A 24,833-nucleotide genomic window follows, 5' to 3' on the forward strand; every position below is an offset into this window, starting at 1 on the left:
GAAGTGAGATACCTTTATTTCCATGCGTGTCTGCTGCTGATCTCTCTGGCCTTTGCTGTATTAGACTGTTGTACTTGGCCTCAACCTCCTGTGGGAGAAAAATAATTTACTGCCAGATTACACAATAAAAATGACTACTGTGTATGTGCATGATACCAGTTATTGTGTGTGTGTGTGTGTTTCAGAGCTGTAAAGGATTAAGTGTCGGTTACCTTCAGATAATTGAGGTTGGCCTGAAGATTTCGAAGGTGAGAGAGGACCTGTCTGCTGAAAGAGGAGAGGCTGCCGGCCTGTGATGTTGAAGAAAATCTCAAATTGATGCCCGAGTCAGCAGCGCAGCCTTGGGAAGTGCTCAGCTGCTTCCCTGTGGTTGTTGCCAAGATGTCATCGTCTGTGCTGCTCTCCCCTGGGCCACCGTAACCCTCCAGGACTAAATACGCAGCTGAAAGAATCAAAGGAAAACAGGAAGGATCAGGACGAGGCGAACATTTATGTTTAATGTCAGTTTATTCTATTTAAACCATGAGTTGTTCTGACTGCCCAGACCTACCATAGTCATCAGTCGAGTCAAAGAAGCCGGTGTCTCCTGAACCCAGGTCCTGAGCCAGGTCGTCTGTCTGGGAGCCGGTTTTCTCTGAGCCGTTGTGGACCGTCACTCGTGCACGGCTGTCTATGGGGGTGCGCAGAGAGGTGGTCCTGAGGAGGCGAGCCCCTGTGGAGCGTTTAGTTTGCTCTGCAGCTTCCTGGGACATAAGCTGGGTCACTAACACGTGCTTTAATGCTGCCACTGAGCAAAAAAAAAAGAAAAAAGTGATAGATTTACAGAGTATAGCTGGATCGCATTTCATGTGCATCAATCCATCGGTTCTGTGCCCCTTACGTGTTTTCAGTGCTTCGTCTGCCCTCGAGGGGAACATGCTAAACGAGGCTCCTCTGCAATCCTCGGCCACTGGATAAGAAAGTTCTGGGTCCACAAAGCCTTCTTCTTCCTCCTCCTTCTCCTCCTCAGTCTTCACTCCCTCAAACGGATTACTGCCAGGTAGCGAAGTCTGCAGTGCGCTTCTACAGACTGGACTGCTTTCCTTATCTATGAAGGTATAATTAAGAGTTATCACAGGGGTTTAATTACAGAAGTATAGCGACACATATTTAAGTAGGACGAAGAAATGGATCGAGGAAATGAGTTGCTCCAGTTACCTGTGGACTGGGTGCTGCCAGTGGATGTGCGGTCCGTGTCTCTACTCAACCTGGAAACTCCCGTTGTAATGATCTCCACGCCGTCTCTCTCCCCACTGGCACACGAGCAGAATCATGTGTTAATAACGAGCATAAACCCTGACCCACTAGATGTGCTCAAATTAGTAAGTAACGTACACGGTCTGAGGTAATGGTATGACGCTGTGAGGCTTAACTTTCATGGCTTCAGCTCTCTGCGTGATTAGACGCTGCCACCTTGTGCAGGGAAATGAAACAGTCATCAGCTCGTATAACAACCGGAACAATGAGATTTAAATGAATCAAAGGGGATTTGCTCTCACGTTCTCTGATCTGAGACAGTGGGTGCCATTAGCTCGTAGATTTGGGCTCCGTTTTCCGACATCGAAAGAACAAAGAAGGACTTGTTGTCTGGCAGAAGAGAGGCTTATTAATGAATATTACTCTACCCTCTATGGATGGAGCCTGTATTATTTCATACCTTATTCTAGTAATAAATCCTCAGAGTTTATGTGGTAACTGACCTGTGGCCACTGAGCGCACCAGCACCGTGTTGAGTTTGATGATAGGGCTGAAGATATGTTTGGTATCTGCAGTGCCCGACAGGTTTTTGCTGTGACACTTCAGTATCAGACGCTCATCTTGTTTCTGTAGGAGAACCAGGATGTCCTCCAGGAGGAGTGTATAGAGCTCTGAGAGAAAATAGAAAGATGTGTTTGTAAGTAGTGGTCACCTTCCAGCTAAACAGCAATAGTGAAACTATCAATCAGAACAAACCGATAGTTTTGTCCTTGTTCACTTTCCATGACAGTGGACCCTCGTGCACCATCGTTTTCTTTGTCAGATCCAAGTTCTGAATATTATGGAACAGGAAATAAAAACAAAAGCTTTAAACTACTGGCTTCTGCTCTGTGCAGTGCTATTTTTCTATCTAGCACATATTTCAAACAGTGAATGTGGGTGTACAACAAGTGAGTATGCTTTAACTGAAGCTAAAAGAGGGCTGGGCAGACAACTCACCTTTAGCTCCAGGATCATTGGGTTGTCTGTCTGCTTTAGAGAAGAGAGGTCCAATCGTCTCTGATAGTCCTCCAACCTCTAGAGGAAGGGAGTGAAATAAACAGATGGGGAAAAAAAAATAGGATAAGTAAGTCCTCTTTAAGAGGATACTGCTGCCTGTGGAGCAGAAGCAGTGGAAATAAAATGCAGTTTGAGTAAAAAGGAAGCTGAAAAGGAAGTTGGAAAACAAATCATCCTAATGGCAAAAAACATGGAAAGGAGATTCAATTAAAAAAAACAAAAACAACAACAACAACAACAACAAAAAAAAAAACAAAAAAAAAAACAACACACCTGTTTGTCCTCAGATTCCTTCACAGCCTGGTTGACGTGACTGAGGATCTTTCTGCAGCAGTCTGCTGCCTGCTTAACTTTCTCCTTCTCCTCTGCATTGTCTGAAAGACGACATTAACCAGTAAGGTCTCCTCAGTTCTGCAGAGGACTGTCCGACAAATTGATATTTCGTCCGGCCATTAACACGCCATCATTCCCAAAAAATTATGACAGGGCTTTGGGGGGAGCGGGAGCACACTTCAGTCCCCTAATAGCTGGTTATTCTTTATCGTTAGTGCATTGTCTCGAGTGAGACCCAAAGGCTGCTGCAGACTAAAATGATGGCCCAAACAATGGGCACGACATTCCCCAAAAATGTGCACTGCTGCCGCAGGACCATTAAAATGATAATCTCTCTATTTGTCTCTGTAACTCATCCGTTCTTTTATGCTGCATTCAGATTATCAAATGCAAATGAGATACCATTATTATTTTTTTTGTTTATGTCCATAGTTATGGGTAAATTCATTTACATGCTGTATTAAGTCACCAATAAGAACTAATTGGCACGGGGATTGTGACATGATGAATGTGAGAGAAAAGCTGGATATGATAACTGAACTCTGCTCAAGCAGGTCACATGAGGGCGTGCTGCAGCACTGCAGCCAAACTTAAAGCAAGAATTAATTCTGATCTGACATTTACACACTTTTACTGGTAAGCCAGGCTGCACCGCTACTGTGATGAACTAGATGGCTGATATACAGTGTTGGGTAAGTTACTTTAAATTAGTAACTTAGTTACATTACTAGTTACTTCTATCAAAAGTAACCCAGTTACTTCAAGTTACTCGTTACGTTCAAAGTAACTAGTTACTAGGGAAAGTAACTTTGGTTTTACTCAGAATTCTCAGAATTATGGAGCATTATTATTTAATAAATGCTCATAATTTATTTTTGAGTAATTGCTTCATGTACATCTATGCTGTATGTTAATAAAAGTGCCTGTGTGACATCTGGGACACAGCTTTGACTAAACTCTCCTTTTGTTCTTACCTTATAGCTTTAAAAAAAATTATTGAGATGTACATCGCCATCCAGCTAAAAAATATCGAGATATGAATTTTGGGTCATATCGCCCAGCCCTACTCCGTCATGCTAGCTAGTACGCAGTACGAAAAAGTCAGCATAACGAAAATAAACTCCACCTAAACTTGGTTTATATCTGACCCAGATAGACTGCATGTCATAACTTCTTACCTGAAGTTCAGTTCACCTGACACCGGCGGCTGCCTCGGGTCTCTCCTCCTGCCTCCCCTTTCCCTCATCCACCTGCTGCCCTCCACCACTTGCTAATGTTACTGAATCTGTGGAAGCTCCGCGATGCCACCACACGAAGTAACGAATAACGAGCCTATCTAAATCCCAGTAACGATTAACGCGTTCCTGATTTTGGCATAATAACTAGTTACCGTGCTCGTTCCCACAATAATAACGTAGTTACTGTAATGCGTTAGTCCCAACACTGCTGATATACAGTGCTCATCAAATGTATTAAACATACATTAGGGTGGTGCTCTATGTTACCGATGCACTAAATTAACATTATTGGTAATTATGAAAATCATATTTTATGTGTCTGCAATGGTCAAGCCACTGGTACACATATGCCATTTTATGTAAATAATATTTGTATAGCTATAAAATATTTACTGTTGTTACCTATGAATTTTCAAATTCACAGGTTTACAGAAAAAGCAGTAAAAATAGTAAAAACATATTATTTATAGATGAAGATACCAAATTACAGTTATTTACCTGCATTTCTGCACAGAAGAAGAACTAGTTTTTTTAGTTGTTGAATCCTTGAATAATTTGAATAATTTGAACCTTGAATAATTTCTGACTCCTCAGAGAAGTCCATATTGGATATAAAAATGTGAATTCAGTTTATTTGCCAAATAAATAAGAATATTATTCTTATACATGTAAAAAAAAAAAAAAAAAAAAAACCAAGATAAAAATATTCTGGAGAGACAGTGAGATCCTATCAGAACTAATTGAGCTGTGTAGAAAGACAGGATGAGTTTGGAAGTGATCCAATCAGAAATAATCCCCTTTTGCAGAAAGGTTAGATGAACGCATTTGATTTGCACCTGAGAAAATGGTTTTCTTTCTGATGTCAACGCTGGGGAGAAAGAGATGTCACGGAACATAACGCATCAGACTTTTAAACCTTATATTTTAGCCACTGAATCAATTTTAGATTTAATCTATTTTAATCTTATGATACTTAGTAGACTAAATAACTACCAAAACTAAATGATGTTTTAGTAAAAGGCTAAAACTAAATCACAATTTGCCGTCAGAATTAACACTTTATTTAATTTTGAGAGCAGTTTTTAATCACAGGAAGCCTAATAAATATGTTAAGCAATGAATAATTTAAAAATAAGAAAGAAAACTATTTATCTAGTCAGGGGACTCCCGTGTGAAAGAGTCTGTGTACTTAAGTACTTGGACTTGTTTGCAGTATTTTATTTCACAGTTTACAAAAATAATCTGCAAACTAAATGTGCTCTAATAATAATAATAATAATAGAGTTGCAGCTATTCGTTTAAGTAAAGGCCTGAAGGCCTGTCACAATTATTAGATTAGATCCTTCACGAGTTGTGCATTAAGGTCGTTGTGCACGCAAAGTAATTACAATGTGAACAAATCCTTGCCAACTGTGGTAAGAGAGCTCTGATTACTAAGAAAACACAACCACACCTGTGTACTTGACAATGTTGTCGAGCAGCAGAGGGTACTTGGTGAGCCGCAGCATCTCCACAGGAATGATGTCCTTGAGTTGCAGTCGGCGACACTGCCTGTTACTCTCTGCCTCCTGCAAAGAAGCAAAATATAAGTGGAGTACCCTTAAGCAGCCATAAAAACAGCCCAAATGCATAATTTTCAGTATAAATAGAGACTGAGCTAGAATAAGAGTAAGCTTGGGTTTTTATTTAGATCCACACAACCATTGTTTAAACCATCTGATTGACAAATTGTGAGCCTTCTGAGCAGTTATCTCCTGTGAACACCTTGTATACACTGTGTGCGCAGTGACAAGCGTACCAGAATGAATGAAGTGAACCTCGAGTCCTTCTTCTGTTTGGTCTTTATGAGCTCCAGAGCAAAAGGCTGGTTACTGCAGAACGTCCCCACCGCCTGCTTGATCTTCTCTTCCTCTCCACCGCTGAACTGTTACCACCCAACCCAAGACAAGACAGAGATGGATAGAAACTCAGTCAATATGGGTCAGAGGTAGTAGATTTAGTATTTAACCGCTATGACGAGTGGCTGACTCCTGGGGGGGCAGGCTTATGTCCTTGCAGCAGAGACAGCTTAAGTTTCAGTCCAGACTAGATCAATGTTTAGACCCTTAGGGGACTGATTAGCCTACTTATCCTACTCCCGCCATGTCTCCCATTGAGAGACTCTATACAAGACTTCCAGCTCCTACGCCGCTACCTCACATCTCATATATCACTGACAATATTAAGATGCTGAGATGTCAGCCAGATCTAGGGTATTGAGTGACATCATTTACTAGGGACAGGGCTTCCATTTTTCTCACTCCCATTCCATCTTACTGGAGAGGGCAGATTTTCCTCTCTGTCGTCTTTGATTTTTTTCCCCCCCATTTTAGAAGGATTTAAGTGGCGAAAAAGGCCTATTACCATGGCTGTCATATATAAACTGCACATACCCATGTCCCTGTGCACACGTCATCCCAAAAGATTGTCGAATTATAAAGCTGAGAAAAGCAATCTCAAGCCAACGTCAACAGTTTTTTTCTCGTTATGAAGCAATTTTGGGCAACACTTCCATTTCTTTGTACACAATGTTTTTTTCTCCCCACCACATCAGTCATCTTGAATTTTATTCAATAGAAGGAATTATATGAAAGAGAAAATAGAATTTTGGCAAGAAAATTGTACTCACCCAGGAAAGCAAGTCGTCTCCTATCTGATCAATTACTGAAGAGTCATTTCTCTTCCGAACGGCAGCCATTTGATCTGATATGTTAACTGAAATTTAAATAGGAGGAACTATCAGCATGTGTGTGTACAAGATTAAAGAAAAAAAAAAAAGGAATGCAAAATGATAATGTGAGCGTCTGTATGTTGTTAAGAGTTTGGCCTTACTTTAAAATGGAATTAAATTTACACTACAGGACTTTTCAGGCATTTTATTGATTCTTAATGGCTCAGAGGCAGAGGAGATGTGTGTTTATAGTGTACCATGCAGCTGCAGAACCTCTTCCAGATTGGAGAAAATATTCTTGATGTCAGCAGGAGGCAGGATGGAGTCTTTGGTGAGCTTCTGGTAGAAAACGTTGTCCAAAACCTTCAGCATCCGTACATGTGCACGCTCTGTGTAAAACAGCTCTGCAGACACGCAAGATGTTAATTCGAGCTGGCAGGTATTTGCACATTTCAGCATAAAACACATCTGACAGCAGCTTGGGTTGGATCCCAGCAAATGCTGCATAATTGTCTTCCCGTCTACGCACTATATTCTGTATACTGTAGTATTTTAAAGCATATGGAGAGTATACTTTGAAAATACAATATAAGCTTCAGGGGAGTTTGACAGTGCCAGTCCTCACCGTGGATAACTTCCTGTCTCTTGATTTCATGAGGCCTGAGACCGGCTAGAACCTCTGGACGCACCAGATGCTGCCAGTTTGGGGGATCGCACTCAGAATCTGTTCCCTGGTCATCCTCGCTCTGGATATCAGCAGCACCGAGTCCCTCAAGCCTACAGTAATACAATAAAGTTAGCTTTTAAACTAGGTTTTTAGATCAATATAAGAAAGTCCAAATGATCTGGTATTCTTGCCTTCTTAAAGCTTTTGGTGTTCCCTCGTGAGTTCTACAAAAAGTGACAGAGAAATCAGTCATAAAAATAAGAACTTTTAAGGGAAACAGTGTTACTGCAGATGTGACTTTAAAGGCACCTGTCACTTTCTCTGTCATCCTCTGGCAGTTGGTCCAGGTTATATAGAGGGTCAAACTGCGAAGCAGAGTATGGCAACCCGTCCAGAGAGTCCGATGGAAGGATTTCACTCACCCTGCAGGGGCCAAATATTGGAGTCCCACCTGCCAGATAACAAGTTAATAGCCATCGCTCCTTTAAGTGTTTTTTCATTTAATTCATTTGTCTGCTTGCTCACCCATATCAGCGTCTCTGCTGGTGTCAGAGCTGTAGGTGGCGCTAATTGGAGATGATGAGTTGACAGACATGGAGTGTATAAGTTCAGGGCCCTCGCTTGATTGGCTGCCTTTGAGACGACTAGATTCTTTATAATCACTTGTAGACAGTGCAGGTTGAGACATCTGTTTCTGAGGCCGTGGTCGTCCCTCCTGGGTCGTACCCCCTGAATACACAGACAGGTGGTATCAAAATAATATAAAGCTTTGAAAGCTACGTTGTTATTTTTGGTCATTTCAAACTCGTATCTTACCTGACGATTCGATGCGGCTGGGCCGCCGCTGAGGTACACGAATATTAAATTTATTATTCTTGGGAACCTTTTTCACTTTCTCTTCCCTTTCCTTTTCTGTCTTGTTGCCTCGCTGTAGAGTTAATCAAAAACAAGAAAAGAGTCATGTAGGTGATGGGGGAAGAGGAAGAAGTCTCACTGTGCAAGACAAATTTAGATTACCTTAATCATGGGAAGAAAGCTGATCCGAAGCCGTTTGGACTCCAGGCTGCGAGGTTCCTTGACCCTCACACCAAGGTGCTTCATGTACGTATATATAACATACTGCATTGTAGTGCTTAAAAAACAAACAAACATGACAACCAATGAGTTTGGATGCTTTCTGAATTATAATTAACAAAACAAGACAATGCTAAAATTTGAAGAGAGCAAGTATCCATATTGTGATTTGTACCATATGTCACAACAGTCGTTCCTCATACAACGTCTACACAAACCATCTGGGCTGTGCTGCGACCATATGGCATTTCAAACAAAACTGTTTCGATCAGTCACACTTTTGAATTATTTAATATAAACATACTGCATAAATTACATGTTTTCTTTAAGAGACTGCTCCACCGCTTAATTTGTCAACTGTGGGGGATGCAGAGTGGCGCTCGGATGACACTGATATGTATTCTTGCTTGAAACATCAAAGACTGTACTTTAAAGGTGAATAATTACTACCACTGGCAAGTTATTAAATTAGGAGCAGATTGCTGTCTAATGATAATTTCAAGGACTGAAAAGATTTAATAAAAATAAGCCAAGACATGACAGCTCCCTTAGATAATTGAGAGGCATATTACAGAATATAAATATAGCACAGACACAGATGGCTGAAGGGGCCATGGGAGTTGTTAACTCTTAGAAATCTCTTGATTTAAGAAACCTGCTTCAGCCAAAGTTTTCTTACCATTTCTCTTCCTCTGTGAGTTGAGTAGTTACCCTGTTAACAGTACGATAAATAAAAATTGATAAAACTGAATATTATGAGCTTCCAACTAGCATGTATATGTATCAGTTACTCACAGGATATCGTCTATTTTCGCGATGATGTTTTCAGCATATGAGCGTTCCCGCTCGAGAGTGCCGCGGTCTCTGACTCTCTCTTGGTCCAGTCTGCCCAGCTCTGCTTCAGCCACTGTTAGGCCCATACTCCGCTTCTGCCTGCAAGTACCAAACACATGAGGAGGTATACTGTTATTACTGTGACCAGGTTGATAATGTTTTAGAGAAACAATGAAGAAGAGGATGAGAAAAGCTTGTTTCTTTTATATATGCCTAATGTGGGAGCTAACAAAATCCTTAACATCTGAAACCCAGCTAAATCGGCAGCATCACAAAAAATACAAATTCTGAATTTACCTGAAATCTTCAAGATTCTTCTGAATATCAGGGAGCAGAGAGTCCTGCAGTGTTTGAACATGTTGTCTGTTTATTTCCTCTGGGATCAGTTCTGTCCGCCGCCGATCTGCAAACGCACGCACGCACGCACGGACACACACACATACACAGAATAAATATCAAAGGGTTGCAGCATGTCCACAATAAATAAGTGGTATTAAAGCTAAGCAATACTTTCCAAACCATCAGAGCATTTGATTTCTTAAGGCCTTGGCAAGGACTGTGCTTGGCTGGCTGAGGAATCGACTTACAGGGACTGTATAATGAGGGTGCTTAAATTGCTAAAGTTACTCAGCAGAAGCACAAAAAGTCAGCACAAAATAAATATCACCAGCTCTAAATGATGCTGGTTAGGTAACTGAATGAGACAGAAGCTGTGTACGAAATACTTACCAAGATCAGCGGAGACAGATTCAGGAACACCAACTTTTAAATTCTGCAACAAAAATGAAACAGTTCGATTCTTAGGCTTTGTTTGGTCGAATTAGTATGATTTTGGAAACACCCGGGCCGGAAATGTGATTAAATTCAATTTGCTACAATAATTTGCTGTAATCTAAATGCAATACTAGATTGTGTGCTCGCTGTGTAAAGACAGATAAAGACTCACTGCTCCCCGGTCAATGAAGAAATTGTGAAGGCCCATGAACACCCGTCTGGTCTCTTTGGAGTTGGTCTGCTTGTAGAGGTCAGCATAGAGGTAGCACAGCTGAGGGAACAAAACATTAAAAATCAAAATAAAATAGGAACTGCAGAGTCTCCTAAACAGCAAGATTTTGTTTTAAGACAAGTTAAGCTTTCTTCCCATAGTTAAGCCGGGGTTTCCTGTGGTGGTTCACTTCTTACTGAGATAACTTATGCCACAAAAACTTATGCTGTGAACCCATCGCTGGTTTATCTGCAGCAGGTATGTTAGTTTCATTCTGTTGTATGTGTGCAACTGCTTCATATGTTTCTAATATTATACTTTATTCTTGCATTGTAAAATGAGATTCTCAGCTGTCAGTGCACTAAATCAGTGTTGTTGGTCAGATGTTCATGTGACTGGCGCATACATGGGACAGCAAACACTGGGTTAACATAGCAAATTGATAACCAGCTTTGTGTGACTGGGTGAACTTTCTTCACAGCAAAGGGCCTAGGTTACGTAAAAACTGTAAATAATGCATAAAAGCCATCAACAAATATGAAGGAAGTCTTACCACAGGAGCAGGGTCGAACTGAGAGATGACATGATACAGAAAGGCTGCGAGGTGGGCAGGGCGAGACTTGAGCAGCTCAATACTATTAAAGCTGTTACACTGGCCGTTTGTCTGAAAAACAGTCAGTACAACAGTTTACCTCTAATCTTAACCTATAAGTCACTTGAAATTGTATTTGGACTTTCCGTAAAATTGTAGGGTTTTGCAAATAAATAAAAGAGATAATGTCCCCCAAAAATACCTGCTCTTGGTCTGAATCAAAATAGTCATCCTCAGCTCCAATGATCTGCGAAACCAGGCGAGACGAGGAGGGACTGCTGACTGTGGTAGGGGAAAGGGCGTCCTGTAGACGAGATGTCAGGTATGGTCAATATGTCTCCCCCATTTGGACATTCATAACCTCTTGACCTTATTGTGTGGTTGTAACAGTTAGAGGAAAGACAGAGTAAATAATATGTGTGAAGATAATTTCCATAAAGCTACCAGATCAGTGGTGTCCTCTGTCTCTGGGGAGTGGAAGGAGTTGTAGCTGTTCCTGGGTGTGGTCTTTGGGCTGGGGCAGGAGAACTCTCTTGGACACTGGCTGTCTGGAGATGACGGCCCAAATATGCGAGATATCTGAAAGTGGGAAGGAACACACACACACACACACACACACACACACACACACACACAACAACTTTGTAATGAATCTAAATTTCATTAAAAACAGAAAAAGACAGAAAAAAAAGAGACCTAAAACACTATATTACAGATTGGTTGCTATGCCTGAGAGTCATCTGAATGTAGAATCGGTATGCATAAATATAATCCTTGCTCTGGTGATGTTTAGCTCTAAATAAGCCCCAAAGCCAAGCAGGACTGATTCCATTTACTTTTACATTATTATTCTAGAGCATAGCAGGTCTTGGAATTTGATGTAAATATGGTATTGAGAGAGATTTTTAGATTGTGATGTTTAAAAATGTGATTACTTACAGGGGTCCTGGTCCAGAACAGGTCTGCATTGTTTTCTCCCTTGGGGACAAATGCATCTTCATCTGCATCATCACTTGGAACAATCTCCTGAGGATTTAATAATACTTTTTTTAAAAAAAATAATAATTATAAAGATTTATATATTTTAATGATAAACAAGTAATATTTACAATGTTCTTTATGACACATGTTCAAACAGCTTTTCAAAATAAACTACATACACTGGTAATAGTCAATAGATCATTTCACGAGTGGAATTGCATAAAATATAAATACTGAAAAATTTAAATGTAGCACACTAGCTGACGCACATAGCACAAGGCTCAGCGTGTGATGACTATAAAATAAGCTGTCACTCAGACACAAAAGAGTGGCTTCCCACAGAGAAAGTCTAATCCTCTGATGGGCTTTGGATTAATGTTTGTCTGGCACAATCTCTAAATGTTCTACAAAAAAGAAAAAGAATCCCACAACACCTCCGTGGATGCTGCCGTTAGATACCTGTCCCTAGATATCCCATGTCTTTGGGCATGTTATGGTAACTACCTGTGTTGTCCCAATGGCCTTGGGGAGCTGACCCTGCAGCTGAGGAATGTGTTTTTCAGCTTCCTGGATGTCTTTCAGTAGTTTAGGGGAGGGGTTTCTGCTGTACTCCTCCTTCATGGCCTGAATGGCAAGAAGGGGGAAATCGACACAAGAATAGTAATAGCAGGTCACTGTAGTTTTCTTGAAAGTGGAAAAATGTCAAATATGTTGACATTTGTTTCCCATGCAAAAGTTAAAGAGAACGACTTCCTGCATTAAAATATATACTGCAGTATTTAAATAAACAATACACATACTACTTGACTCCTCTGTATGAATGTTCTGGTACAAGTGATCTTTTGATTTTCCAAAGAGAAAACACCACTCGTTTTAATAGTTCAATTTAACACAGCTGTGCATCAAAGAGGGCAAATCTTCTTTCTAATGCCAGAACCTTTAGTCAGCAAGTGACACTTGTTTGCTTTACTCACCTCCAAGATGTCAGCTTTCTCATCCTGTGGGGATAAAAACCAGAGAAGCTGAAAAAGATGCAAAACAGCGAATGTGCAATCTATCTCTCTCTATATAATAGATAATAGAAATAATATCATTTAAAATTAATAATAATAATAATAATAATAATAATAATAATAATAATATTTAATAATAGTAAAATATACACATGCACATGTTTCACATATGTTATATAATTCTCTATTATATATAACAGAGATAGTGTCAGGGTTATATAGAAGTCATTTAGCCCCAGAGAAGATTTGAGCGGATGAGATTTAGAGATGTACCACAAATGTGACAGCATCTATAAAGGGGGGAGGGGGGGGGGGGGGGGGCATAGACAGACCAAGGGGAATAAGATAAAGAAGCATGACAAATTTGCAGAAAGTGGACAGGCAACAGAAGTAACTAATGTCTTTAGTACCCATGGTTGTTGAATAGGTAAGATGCTGTCCTGAGGACTGCAGGGGCGCCGTGGTGCTGGAGAGTTTGGAGAGGATAAGCTCATGTCTGGCTCTGCTTCGGGCAAAGGTATCTGGGCAAGCCCGGGGGGCCGGCCCAGCACTGTGAGGGCCACATAGGAGCCCGCTAGAACACACACATAGAAACGAGAATTAGTCCCTTTTTGTAGGATTTATTTTTAAAATGTAACTTTTGTGAAAATGCAGAAAGAACAACTTACATTTAATAAGTTTCACCACTTCTGTGTGGTTAGAATGTGCAACATGGGTCCCATTAACCTGGAAGACAATAGTGGCCATATTCTAAGTACACAGCCGGACATTGCATTTTATTCCCAATAGTTTACTGAGTAGAAATACTGAGTGGCCAGAAGGTGGCAGCCTCGGTATTGGCCTTGGAGTAGAAAACGGTAACTTTCGCAGTGAAAAGACATGGTAGCAGAGGAACAGAATACCTTGATGATCCTGTCTCCTGTCTGAACACCTGCTCGCATCGCAGCCCCATCTGGTAAACACAAAGGGAAATAAGCAATTAACAACCAAAAGAGAGTGAAAAAGCAATGGAAGTGGAATAATAGCAAATAAGGAAGGAAACACAAAAAATGCTTCTTCATGATGCAGCAATGACATTTCTTCACAATGAATATGCCAAAAGTCTTTTGACAGACCATAAATACGTGACTATTTCAAGTGCTATTTTGAAAGACCATAACAGTGGTTATATTACAAGAAGGACCTGTTTCACAGCTCCACCCCAAACAAAGGGATTTAGGCATGAGACAGGTTATTATGAGAGGCAAGTCTGACTAAAGTCAGCAGAGTGCAGTTCAAGTACTCTGCAAGCCGAAAATAGACTTTAGGTCTTCAGGTTTGTAGTAGTGAGGAAATTCAACTTGGGGTCAGGGAACAAAGAATATAACTCAGTCTGCTCAACTGTGGAGTAGGTGGGGGAAAAGGGACTTATAACTATCTGTTTCAGTTTCACCACGTTGGGATGACATTTAAAGACACTATAGCTGCATTTTGTTTGCTTTTCAGTTTAAAATGCTGATACATTATTCACATGGAACTTAAAAAAAGAAAATGGGAAGCCATTCAGTGATAGTTAAGACACTCCCAAGCATTAATGAAAGTGCAAAAAAGAAAAAAGGTCTCGATTGGTTCACTCCTCTGCAGTCTCCATCCACTGCTGTACAGACCTGCTAGTGTTTACTGTGACCTGATAAAAGCCCACATAATCCTCTACAGACAGCGTGAGACACTACTCGAGGTCACAGAAGCATTTTGGCAAACTCATAACAAGACAACAGGATAAAGCAGAAGCTGCAACTACAAGTGAAACTTGTAGAAAGAGGAAATAGTTTACAGTCAACAACGTCACTAGTCTAAATAAATGCCAGAGTTGTTGATTTCTGGGGACCAATTACCACTCATATTGGCGAACTAACATGGCAAATTGACGTGATAGTTTGATGTCATTGCATGAGGACACAAGCACAAAATAAGGAGAGCTCACGTAAGGCTCAAACTGAAGGTGGTCAATGTGGTAACATTTTTCTCTTTTAAATTTGAGAGTCAATCTTACCTTCTTTGACAAGCTGCACAAACACTGGATTGTCACCACTGACAGTGAGCCCAAAGCCATTTTCATCTTTCTGGATTATTACACATCGCTGGACCAGACCTGCAAGTGACACAGACCGGAAAGAGAAAGATTTTCACAAGATCAGGAAGTTGAGTAAATTTTTAGTTCACCCAGTTAGTTCACTCTTAGCATGTAGGGTGACAGAATTCCACAATAATCACACTGGGAAGGTGATAAAAATCAGTTAAAATCAAACTTTACACTTTTTCCTCTGCCAAAGCATAAAGCTGAAGCTGTCTGTGTGTGAGGTAGGCCACTAGAAAGCTCTCCTTTTTTGTTTTTAAACATCAAAATACAACAGTGGGCTCCACGGATAATGGCTCCATGGTGCCTTCTTAAATTTTTAATAGAGATTTGGTTTAGATATGTTGAATTATGTCAAAATTATGCAAGTTAGAAATATGAACATGCTGCCACAAACCCCAGAAAAAATAAATGAAAACATATACAAGGTTCGAGCTGTATGTAGACGGAGCTGGGGCATTGCTTCAGGAATGGAACTAATAAACTCTGCGGGCCATTCTTTCCCCTGAGTGTCCCATTAGAATGCAGCTCCATCTGAATCTGCACAGGTGCAGTTTCCACATCAACTGTAAACAGTGTTGGGGAGTAACGGCATACATGTACCGCTGTTACGCATTTAAAATACAAAAGATGAGTAACTGTATTCAGTTACCATTTAAAAAGGTGGTATTTAGAATACAGTTACTTTGTTGAAATAAATGGATTACACGGCGGTATTTTCCTGATTCATATTGTCGCAGGTCAGGACTGTTTGGGTTTTGTTTGACAGCTATGTTCTGTTGTTCCAGGCGGCAGCGTTACGGTTGCCATGGTTACAGGATGACGCACGCTCTCTGCGACTGTGTATTTCCTGGGTGAGAGAGAGCGCCTTTTTGTCGTTGTGCTAAGCTAACAGGCAGAATGCTATAGCCATAGCCCTAAAGAATGTAGCATCATGGGCAGTGTAGTCCGTGCTGCAGGGAGAATGGACTGCCATACCCGTTATGTGTCTGTGAGCGCGAGGAGGGAGAAAAAGGATAGTGGAAAAGTACGAGCTGTCATCGAGCAGAAACGGGAGCTGGAAGCATGTAAATATAATAATAACCACTGCAGCCAAGAAGAGAGCCTGACGAGCCCAGTTGTAAGTAAGCTATTAAGACTCGACTGTACACTGTGTTCGTGTTTTCCTCCGAAACAATAAGCTCCGTTGGAGCAGTCTTTCAACACCCCTCTCTGTCTCTCGCTAGCAAAGTTGACCCAGACAACAAAGTAAAGCTATTTTTGGCTACGAGCCCGACACGGAACCCGACGTATTAGTCAGAGGTCCCTTTACTACGGTTCGGAGCCGCGGAACTTCAGTAATAGTAATAAAATCACACAGCAATAGTACATTCACGTAGTTGTAAACAGCATGATAATATATTAAGTAATCCAAAGTATTCCTTTACGTTACTCTCATTGAGTAACGTAAAGGAATACGTTACAGAATACATTTTGGGGCATGTATTCTGTAATCTGTAATGGAATACGTTTTAAAAGTAACCTTCCCAACACTGACTGTAAATGGGTTGTGAAGCAGCTCGAAATTCTCATTTTGTGCTTTAAAGTCACCAAAGGACTTTAAAGCACTCGGTGCGCTCAGTTTATCAGCAAAGTGCGCGTTTGGGAACACTGTTGCGCTGACTTGGTTCAACATTACTTGGCAACAGGGAAAGTGAGGCAAGTTGCACTGCTGCATTTGTGACAGCTTCACTTGAAATGGCGTCACCGCATCATACATGCCATGTCCATGAACTGACAGATTTCCTTGCTGAGCTCAAAAACTCTATTGAGAATTTTTCCCCAACTCAGCCAACGGACCTCTGTATGATAAGGAATGTCGGCAAACTCTGAATTCATTTCCCACATAAAAGACTGAAATTGACAGTGATTTAAACCTTTAGTTCGGATAAAATTTACGGTTTGCGTCACGGTGATCGTTACATGCTCCGTTTTTAGGACTTTACCACACAGCGTTTCCTGGTGTATGATGCAGTATGCTGTTAACTCACCGTACAGTTCTCCTGCATCTTTACTCGCATCCTGCCGACTAGTCCACTTTTTTTCACCACACAACACCGACGCTCAATCTGTTGTAAGTCCAACAAGTTTGTCCCAGGGCAGTTTCATGTCGGTTACACTTTGACATACGTTTCTGCTCAGGCTCACATTTCCAAAATCTACGTTTTGTCTGGACACAAGACGTCGCACACCTTCATCATGCAGCTCTACAGAAACTCTCCCTCGGTAAATGGCTGGGCTGATTTGGCTTTCTCCTCTGCTACAATAAAACTTGCCTTCACAACAGCTTTACTTTGTGAGTTTGCTGTGGTGAAAAAAGTCTGTTGAAATGTCAGATTCTTCTTTAGCTCTTCTACTTTCTGTAGTTTCTGCTCTGCATTTAAGTTTTTCAGCTTATCCTGATGTTTTGTCTCGTAGTGCCGTCTTAAATTCCTTAATTACAGCCACATTAGCTCCACTAATAAGATACACAGGTTTACCGGTGTTCTGACAAAACGTCCTACCGTAAGTAGTTTATGCACATTTCTGCTGCGCTGCATTATGGGATCTGTAGTTTGTGTGTTATTAGCGCCTCATATTGCCGGGCCATGCATAACAATAATAATAAATCTATATAAAATGATCTCGCGGGCCAGATAAAATTGTCTGCCGGGCCAGATGTGGCCCGCGGGCCTTGAGTTTGACACATGTGCTATAGGCGGACTGTTTAACAAACAACAAAAGGATCACCTCTGGGGACCAGGGTAGCTTGGCTTAGAGTCCAACAGAGAGCCTCAAGCAGTCATACGGAGATACACATCACTGTTTTGCAAGGAGGCGCCATACACACATTCAATTCAAAGTAGTATCTGAGATTATACTGATACTTTAATATGAAGTTACCTTCATATAAGACAGTTTTGCAGACGATTAAAAGGCCATCCCCCCACCCCCCAATCTCAAAGCTACTATTATTACATCTGCCTTTAAAAATGTATTATCCATACTTGGATGAAGGGATTTTGTGCCCCATTACTTTCACTGAAACAGTCCCAAGACAGGACATCTTTGAAGCCAGTGTGGACATGAAATATGACCAATAAGGCTTTTACTGTGTAAATGCATAACACATCATAGACTTGGAAAAATATTATCCTGAAACACGAATTTATGGTTGCCCAGAACACAAACTATGCACAGTTAATACAGTTTGCTGAAAACACTACTGTGAGTTGACTTGTATCTGGCACTCAGCATCAAAAAACCAGGGGGATGATGACTGACTACAGGAGGCGCAGCATGGACCCATCCCTGCTGCTCGCTAGATCAATACAGACTGCATCAAAAGGGTTTCCTTCTTTAATTTCATAGGAACATCGCGGAGGATCTCTCTTGGTCTCCCAACATAACAGCGACAGTTAAAAAAAAAGACCACCAGAGACAACATTTCCTGAGTGCGCTGCAGAGGAATCGCACAGAGGAAAAGCTGTTGGTAGCCTTTTACTGCTTTGCCATCGACAATGTACTGATGTACTGCATCACAGTGTGGTACACTAGCTGCTCGGCAGCAGACAGGAAAGCTGTGCAGAGGGTTATCAACACCATCCAGCAAGCCATCGGCTGCCCAGTGTCTTCCCTAGAGGACATCTCCAGCACTCACCGTCTCAGCAGGGCAAAGAAAATAATGAAAGAGCCTCCCTACTCTGGACAGCACTTGTTCAACCTTCTGCCCTCAGGCAGGCAGTACAGGTGGACAAACATCCAGACAAACAGAGTTAAAACAGTGTCTTCCCTTATGCCTTCAGAACCCACAATTGCTGTAAATAAAGGAGCACAATACCTATTCTGTGGTGATTGGCATCCCCTTAAGTCCAGTCATCATAAATATACAGACGTCTATGTCTGTCCTTTACACTTTAATTATTTTCAATGCCAGATTTATTTTACATGCTTCAATTCTTTTAAAATGTTTTATCTAATGTCTTGCACTTTCTAATAGACAACGACAACAAAGGGTCCTTCTCATTATTATTACTATCATAATCATCATCAAGACTGGCTAGACAACAAACAAATAAAAATACCTATTTATAATACAGAACCCTATGCAAAAAAGTTGGAACCATCATTAATAATTTCATTTAAATTAAACAGTACAAAGACAAAACATGACATTTATAAAAGGCACAACCATGATTGTTTTTTTTTTTTTTTTTTAAATAAATAAATGATTTAAATACAGTGTTAGTTAAAGTTTCCAAAGGCCTGGTACAGCAATAACAGAAGCTAGGTAAACTGGGTTTAAAAAGATACATTTAAGTTACTTAGAAACACTTTAATAACATGACCTGCTAAGAAGAGAATCTGGATGTTAAACTGGTCTTTTCTACAGCCCCGACCAATTAGACAATTGAAAACATTTTAAATTTCTGAATCACACATGCTCGGAAAATGTTTCGCTTTAAAAAAAAAAAAAAAAGCAATCAGTCGTCTCAGTTTACAAATGCTTAGAGATGTGTGTTTAAAAAAAAAAAAAAAAGTCCTCTGTACTATAAGCTTCAAATTTACTCATATCTTTATTTACAAAACAACAGTTTCAATATATAATATTTTGTCTTTGCACTATTTTTCATTAAGTATGAGCTTCCACACCTCGGGGTCACTGAATTATCCTTTAGTTAGGACTATGCTTAATACATGTCTGCAAAACAAGCAGACATCCACCCGTTTCCCAGCATTGTTGAAAATGAGTTTCAAATCACTGCATTCTGTTTTTATTTACATTTTACACAGGGTCGCACCTTTCCTTGGAAACAGGTTACGTGTGAGGTCATTTCTGAAACTGATCTGACGACTCTGCTTAAGTAGATGTTATCTCACAGGTTAGAAAGAGGAACGTTACTTTTCAGGTTCTTTGTGGAGCGACTTAGAAGAAATGCAAGGGGAAGGTTATCTTTTATCTGGCCAGCACTTCGTCACAAGACATAAAAGAAAACATTACGCAAAGTACACAAATGCTTAAATACATAATTGTAGTCTCATATTATTTGAACAAACAAACAAACAAACAAAAAAAACAAACAACAAAACGAGAAGACTCTATAACTACAACAAACTCTCTTAAATTGTCATTTCAACATTTTAAAGACTGAGAAAGGTATCCAGTGGTTTCTTGTCATCAAAAGAGAGGTAAGTCGATCGATAGGTACGTTGGGGGTTGGAGAATAGAAGGAATAGCAGCTAATATGTGGAGAGAGGTTAGAGGAGCCAAAAGCTCTGGGTTGGGGGGAAGGGTGTAGGAGAGAGAGGGTTAGGTATAGATGAAGGAGCGAGGAGGAAGGGAGGAGGAGAGGGCATGGGTGTCAAGGAAGCAGATGAAGCCATATGAATTCAAGAGCTGGTGTGAATTTGCCTCTAGATGCTTAGCTCTCTCTCTCTCTCTCTCTCTCTGCTTTAAAGCATTTAAAATTCTTTGGTATTTATAAACCATGAGGAGTGGGACTGCTGACATGATCTGAGCTAATGTATAATTCAGAGATTCAACTTTAATGTAATCAGCACCCACCAATGATACGGAACTTACACTAGAGAATAAGGTGACCTTCTGTATTGTATCATCACCACACATAAGGAACCCAAGTAACAGCCGAGAGCATTAAAAAGGCAGAACAATTTCATTTCATTAAAAGCTGGAGTTTTAAGACTTTCAGTTCTCACTGATTTTTTTGTTGTCTAAAAAAAATAAAAATAAAAAATGCTAAAGTTGCACCAGACCAGAAAAAGATAAGAGACAAAGATCTGTTAGTTTCAAAGTGAACAAACACGCCAAAGCTTTGTTGCATATGATAATAAGGGTTTACCTTTGTCAACTGTACCCTTTGGAGAGTTTAGACTATCTCGGCTCAAACTGGCATTTCTGACAGCTGCTTTAAGAATTTGTTTTGTCAATTCATTGCATGTGAGGCAAGCCACATGCAGTCTGTTGGCTGCAGTGACCACGTGTCTCTGCCTGTAAATGTACTCGTGTCAGTGTAGATGAGGTAACAAGCATGAAAGCAAAGTCGAAGGGGTTTAAAAAGACCAGAGGGACACCCAAGTGGCTTTGTTTACATAGATTCTAATTAACATATCACTAAATCCAATGTTTGGTCCTTGTAATCATGTAGGCAGATCCTATACTTAAATTATCTCATTCATTTGAAAAGTACAATAAAACTACATACCAAATGTTCACAAAAAGACTGACTACTAGAAGCTATTGTACTGATCATAAAATAAAACGAAATAAATAATCACTGTAAAAAATATATGTGTTGGCTGCCTATCTCTTAATAAATGCTATACTGATTTCCATTTTTAAAAGAGCAGATAAACAAGGAGTTGAATGTATCCCAGTTGAGCTGATGTCTTGGCAGTGATTATGAGGACAGTTTATTTTAATATCAGCCAGCATGGTCACATAAGTAAAACATCTATAGGCAATCTCACACCAGGAAGCGTGTACAAATGCAGCTGCCACACCAGCCATTCAAGCAGGAGCTTCTTACCACAGGACTCAGGCTTCCCCTCTGGTAGCACACTGCTGCTGCCACTCTTCTGCACCACCAGAGCTTCTGCTCACAGCCCCCACCACACAGAACGCAGAGCAGACAGCACACATTCACATACACATAAAGAAACAACACAAGGAAAGGAAACAAAACAGGAAAGAGAAAATCATGAGGGAGAAATAAACATGGGAGATGAAAAATTAAACGCACAAATCGGCAGTTTAACAAAAAAAAAAAAAAAAAAAATTAAAAATGATTTGGATAGGCACTGAAAAAAGTGAAAGTAGCTGAAGATTAACTAGCTTGTTTTTTTTAGTACCTTTTTATTTTTAACTACCCACATATCTATAGATACTTACGGCAAATGTAATTATAGGGGCCACACGCTTTCAAAACTGAAAACTGCATTAAAATGATAAGCTCAAGTCTGATTTTATATTAAACATGTCCTGAAAATAAAGAAGGTTACAAAAGGCCAAGATTGCATCTGGCTTCTTTAATAAAAATTCTGCGCTAATAACACAATGGCCATAAAAGTGTAGCTGTACACTCCAATTTTATCGTGATGAATAAGCAGCTAGTGAAATTGCATGCAATTTTGGGTGTGTCTCCCCACCGCAGAGGGTGGTTTTATAAGTTGTGGCAAAGGGGATGATGCTAAAAATAATTCCAAAATCAAGTTTCCATCAACAGAAGAGAAACTTTTCTTAGGCCACCAATTAAAATAAGGAGGCTGACTTTTTCTTTTAGACAAATAATCAGTTTTTGTGGGAAACAATGATCTAAAAAGTCAGTTTTAATAAACATCTACAGTGTCTGCCTACTTCTGTATATCCTTAATAAACCCAAACCACTTTGAAATTAGAGAAAAAAGGCACATATGGAGAATATCTAGGAAAAGATTATTAGAGTTCATGCATCTTGCAAGCAAATAACAAAAATACAAGCTGCGATACAGAACATGCAGACATGCAAAATTTCAGGACATAAATGTAACACTAGCAGAAAATAAAGATGTACAAAAAGTACATTTAAGAATGAGGTGCGTCTTGCTGGATTTGGTACATTTTGTTTAATCGCTACATAGCTAAACATCAAAGAAATGTATGCAAGAAGATTTTAGTCTGATGCCAGACAAAGACAAGCAGCAAAGCGCATGTCTTAACTGAGAGAACTCATCTTGTCTGTGTTTTGTTGCATCATTCACAGATAAGCCACTATGTGGTGCAGAGGATTTTCTTTTTTTGTTGTGAATACAGGAGCTTCAGTCATATCTCGAATCACACTCAACTGACTGCTGACAAAAACCACCGGGACTGTCACCATATCAGACGAGTCTGTCTCTGAAACACAACAATTTCACCCTGCAATAAACTGGAAACTGGAGTGCATAATAAGCTCAGTGGCTTTTTGTGCCCTTCAAGTATGCATGCACACATGAGACCACCCAACCACCCAAGCATACAAAACCCACTTATTTATGTAAAACTGTGAGACACGTGAACATAATACACACACAGAGCTACTGATTTTTCAGTCCATTAATCAAACAGTTCTCTGCTTATCGGCTTAACACTGGCAACATGTAATGAAACGTAAGCTTTCTGACAAACACTTGTAAAGCTGTAATGTCAACGTAACCATTAAAGACACATTATACTGTCTGTAAACTGAATTAACTCCCAAAAAGATGATTCAAACGCCTACTAATAATAAATTATTTTCATCCAATGACAAACACACAGTAGATCAGACCACACATGTGAAGACTGATGTAAAGCTGTCATTTTAAACTTATACAATAATCAAGCACAAAGCATAGAGCAAGATACAAACATGCCTTGAGCAAATCATCATGAGCACATTTGTTCTATGAGACAATTTGTGAGTGTGAGAGTTGGAGAGAAAAAAAAAAAGAAAAGGAGACTGTCAGACAGAAACATGTGAGGCAGTCGGTGAGGCATTCAAAGACCGAAGGAAGAGATGGAAACACGCACTGTCACGGACTGAAGCAGAGCGAGTAGGAAAACCACATTCAAGCATCGAAATGAAAGTACAAAGTTACCTGTAGGGTCAAACTCATTGGAGGGAAGGGAATTTCTTTCACTTTTGGGTTTCTTGTCTGGGGGGTGGTCTTTACTGAGAATACTGCTGGTTCTATAGAAAGGGGAACAGATGAGTAAAAGGTAAACCAAGTGGTAGAACAGTACAAGACCAGCATTTGTCCAGTAAGAGCAATCACATACAACAATGCAGACTTTTACACATTGCATTGTTTTTACTGAAAAGGTCACTATAATGTATGCATGTCTTACATTACTGCTACAGAATAAGCCTGGCTTTCATGCAAGTAAAGACCCAGAGTAACCGCAGCAACAGTAAGAACCAACTACTGTCCTTTTTATTCTTGAGAATAAAATGCAGGAGGACCTCCTAGCGTATGAATCATGCCGAGTGTGTCTACTGTATAAAATGACACGCTGAGAGGAAGTGGAGGCGCTCTCCTGAGTGCCCAAAGAGCAAGGCCAGAGAAAGGACGCTTCTCAGTGGAGATACCACAAGGCCAGACTCCGGCTTGAACCTCGGGAGGCTATGTATGGCTGCCTCTGCCTATACTGGCCTCAACTGTGAAAGGCCACTGTTCTGTTCACAGTGAAAGGCAGCGATGGGCCACCCTTAAAAGAGGGACCCCTTTGTCCGTCACTCTGTGTGTGTGTGTGTGTGTGTGTGTGTGCATGGGGGGCGGGGGGTTGGTCCACACTCTAAAGACTTCTGTATTACAGCACACCAGGCCTAGTAAAATCTGCCTCATTTCCCTCATGCAGAGCTCTGTACATGTATGGGACTGGGTGGTGTGTTATGTCTGTGTTACCACAGGATTCCCTATTCATAAGGGTGTAAGTGTCAGCAATCCAATAAGATAAAGATTCTTACCTGTTTGCTTTCTTGGGAAACCTGCAAGATAAAACAGAATAACAGTTAGCATCCTACAGAAATCTGCTGGCAGACTACTAATGTAATGTAGAGCACAAAAGCTGGGCTGCTTATTCCTGTTTGCAGAGTTAAAAAACAAAAAACAAGATGTCGTGCTGACAGTTTCTCATGAGACCCATATAGTAGTAAACATGATAATCCCGATCAAACATCGGAGTTCTTCAGCTACAGATTAAAGCGTTTTCCAGGTCAAATGTCCTCTGCCTCTCAGATCTCATCTGTGTGCATGTGCTGTAATCTAGTTCTACAGACATCATAGTTTCACTGTAATAATCATATCGTAATCATACACAGGGCCTTCGAAGTGGCATGCTCATTGCCACAGAGTGCAGCAGTGATGAAATAATTAGGGGATATAGTCAGCACCATATTGGAAAACGCAATGTTTTCCAGGATACTTGAGATCTGCCTTTTTTCTTTAGCAGACAAAGC

The 24,833-nt window shown here is 40.4% G+C and overlaps 1 protein-coding gene across 3 annotated transcripts in view; it reads right to left on the bottom strand.

Annotated features, from left to right (window-relative positions):
- Positions 1–24,833, bottom strand: part of arhgef12a (Rho guanine nucleotide exchange factor (GEF) 12a) — a 43,976-nt gene that overhangs the window by 1,364 nt on the left and 17,779 nt on the right. For 2 of the 3 annotated variants that reach the window (XM_085243388.1, XM_085243387.1), the window contains exons 3-41: positions 24,342–24,362; positions 23,473–23,564; positions 21,405–21,470; positions 14,755–14,853; positions 13,625–13,674; positions 13,391–13,448; positions 13,133–13,296; positions 12,684–12,707; positions 12,214–12,333; positions 11,668–11,754; positions 11,173–11,307; positions 10,931–11,032; positions 10,690–10,800; positions 10,098–10,196; positions 9,881–9,923; positions 9,449–9,554; positions 9,113–9,250; positions 8,997–9,029; positions 8,261–8,375; positions 8,060–8,171; positions 7,769–7,972; positions 7,553–7,694; positions 7,435–7,467; positions 7,202–7,353; positions 6,834–6,980; positions 6,535–6,620; positions 5,665–5,790; positions 5,320–5,434; positions 2,569–2,669; positions 2,236–2,313; positions 1,993–2,068; positions 1,740–1,907; positions 1,539–1,626; positions 1,375–1,452; positions 1,198–1,292; positions 881–1,087; positions 551–787; positions 213–442; positions 13–88 (exon numbers count right to left, since the gene is read on the bottom strand). In XM_085243388.1, coding sequence (XP_085099514.1) covers positions 13–88; positions 213–442; positions 551–787; positions 881–1,087; positions 1,198–1,292; positions 1,375–1,452; positions 1,539–1,626; positions 1,740–1,907; positions 1,993–2,068; positions 2,236–2,313; positions 2,569–2,669; positions 5,320–5,434; positions 5,665–5,790; positions 6,535–6,620; positions 6,834–6,980; positions 7,202–7,353; positions 7,435–7,467; positions 7,553–7,694; positions 7,769–7,972; positions 8,060–8,171; positions 8,261–8,375; positions 8,997–9,029; positions 9,113–9,250; positions 9,449–9,554; positions 9,881–9,923; positions 10,098–10,196; positions 10,690–10,800; positions 10,931–11,032; positions 11,173–11,307; positions 11,668–11,754; positions 12,214–12,333; positions 12,684–12,707; positions 13,133–13,296; positions 13,391–13,448; positions 13,625–13,674; positions 14,755–14,853; positions 21,405–21,470; positions 23,473–23,564; positions 24,342–24,362 — 4,214 coding nt within the window. The remainder of the gene's footprint in view (positions 1–12; positions 89–212; positions 443–550; positions 788–880; positions 1,088–1,197; positions 1,293–1,374; positions 1,453–1,538; positions 1,627–1,739; positions 1,908–1,992; positions 2,069–2,235; positions 2,314–2,568; positions 2,670–5,319; positions 5,435–5,664; positions 5,791–6,534; positions 6,621–6,833; positions 6,981–7,201; positions 7,354–7,434; positions 7,468–7,552; positions 7,695–7,768; positions 7,973–8,059; positions 8,172–8,260; positions 8,376–8,996; positions 9,030–9,112; positions 9,251–9,448; positions 9,555–9,880; positions 9,924–10,097; positions 10,197–10,689; positions 10,801–10,930; positions 11,033–11,172; positions 11,308–11,667; positions 11,755–12,213; positions 12,334–12,683; positions 12,708–13,132; positions 13,297–13,390; positions 13,449–13,624; positions 13,675–14,754; positions 14,854–21,404; positions 21,471–23,472; positions 23,565–24,341; positions 24,363–24,833) is intronic. The other variant, XM_085243389.1, reaches the window with a different exon arrangement.

Source organism: Mchenga conophoros, linkage group LG14 (assembly GCF_057382185.1).
Source record: "Mchenga conophoros isolate Kocher_MC1m ecotype Shallow Benthic linkage group LG14, M_conophoros_male_GT1.1, whole genome shotgun sequence".
Lineage (NCBI taxonomy): Eukaryota > Metazoa > Chordata > Actinopteri > Cichliformes > Cichlidae > Mchenga > Mchenga conophoros.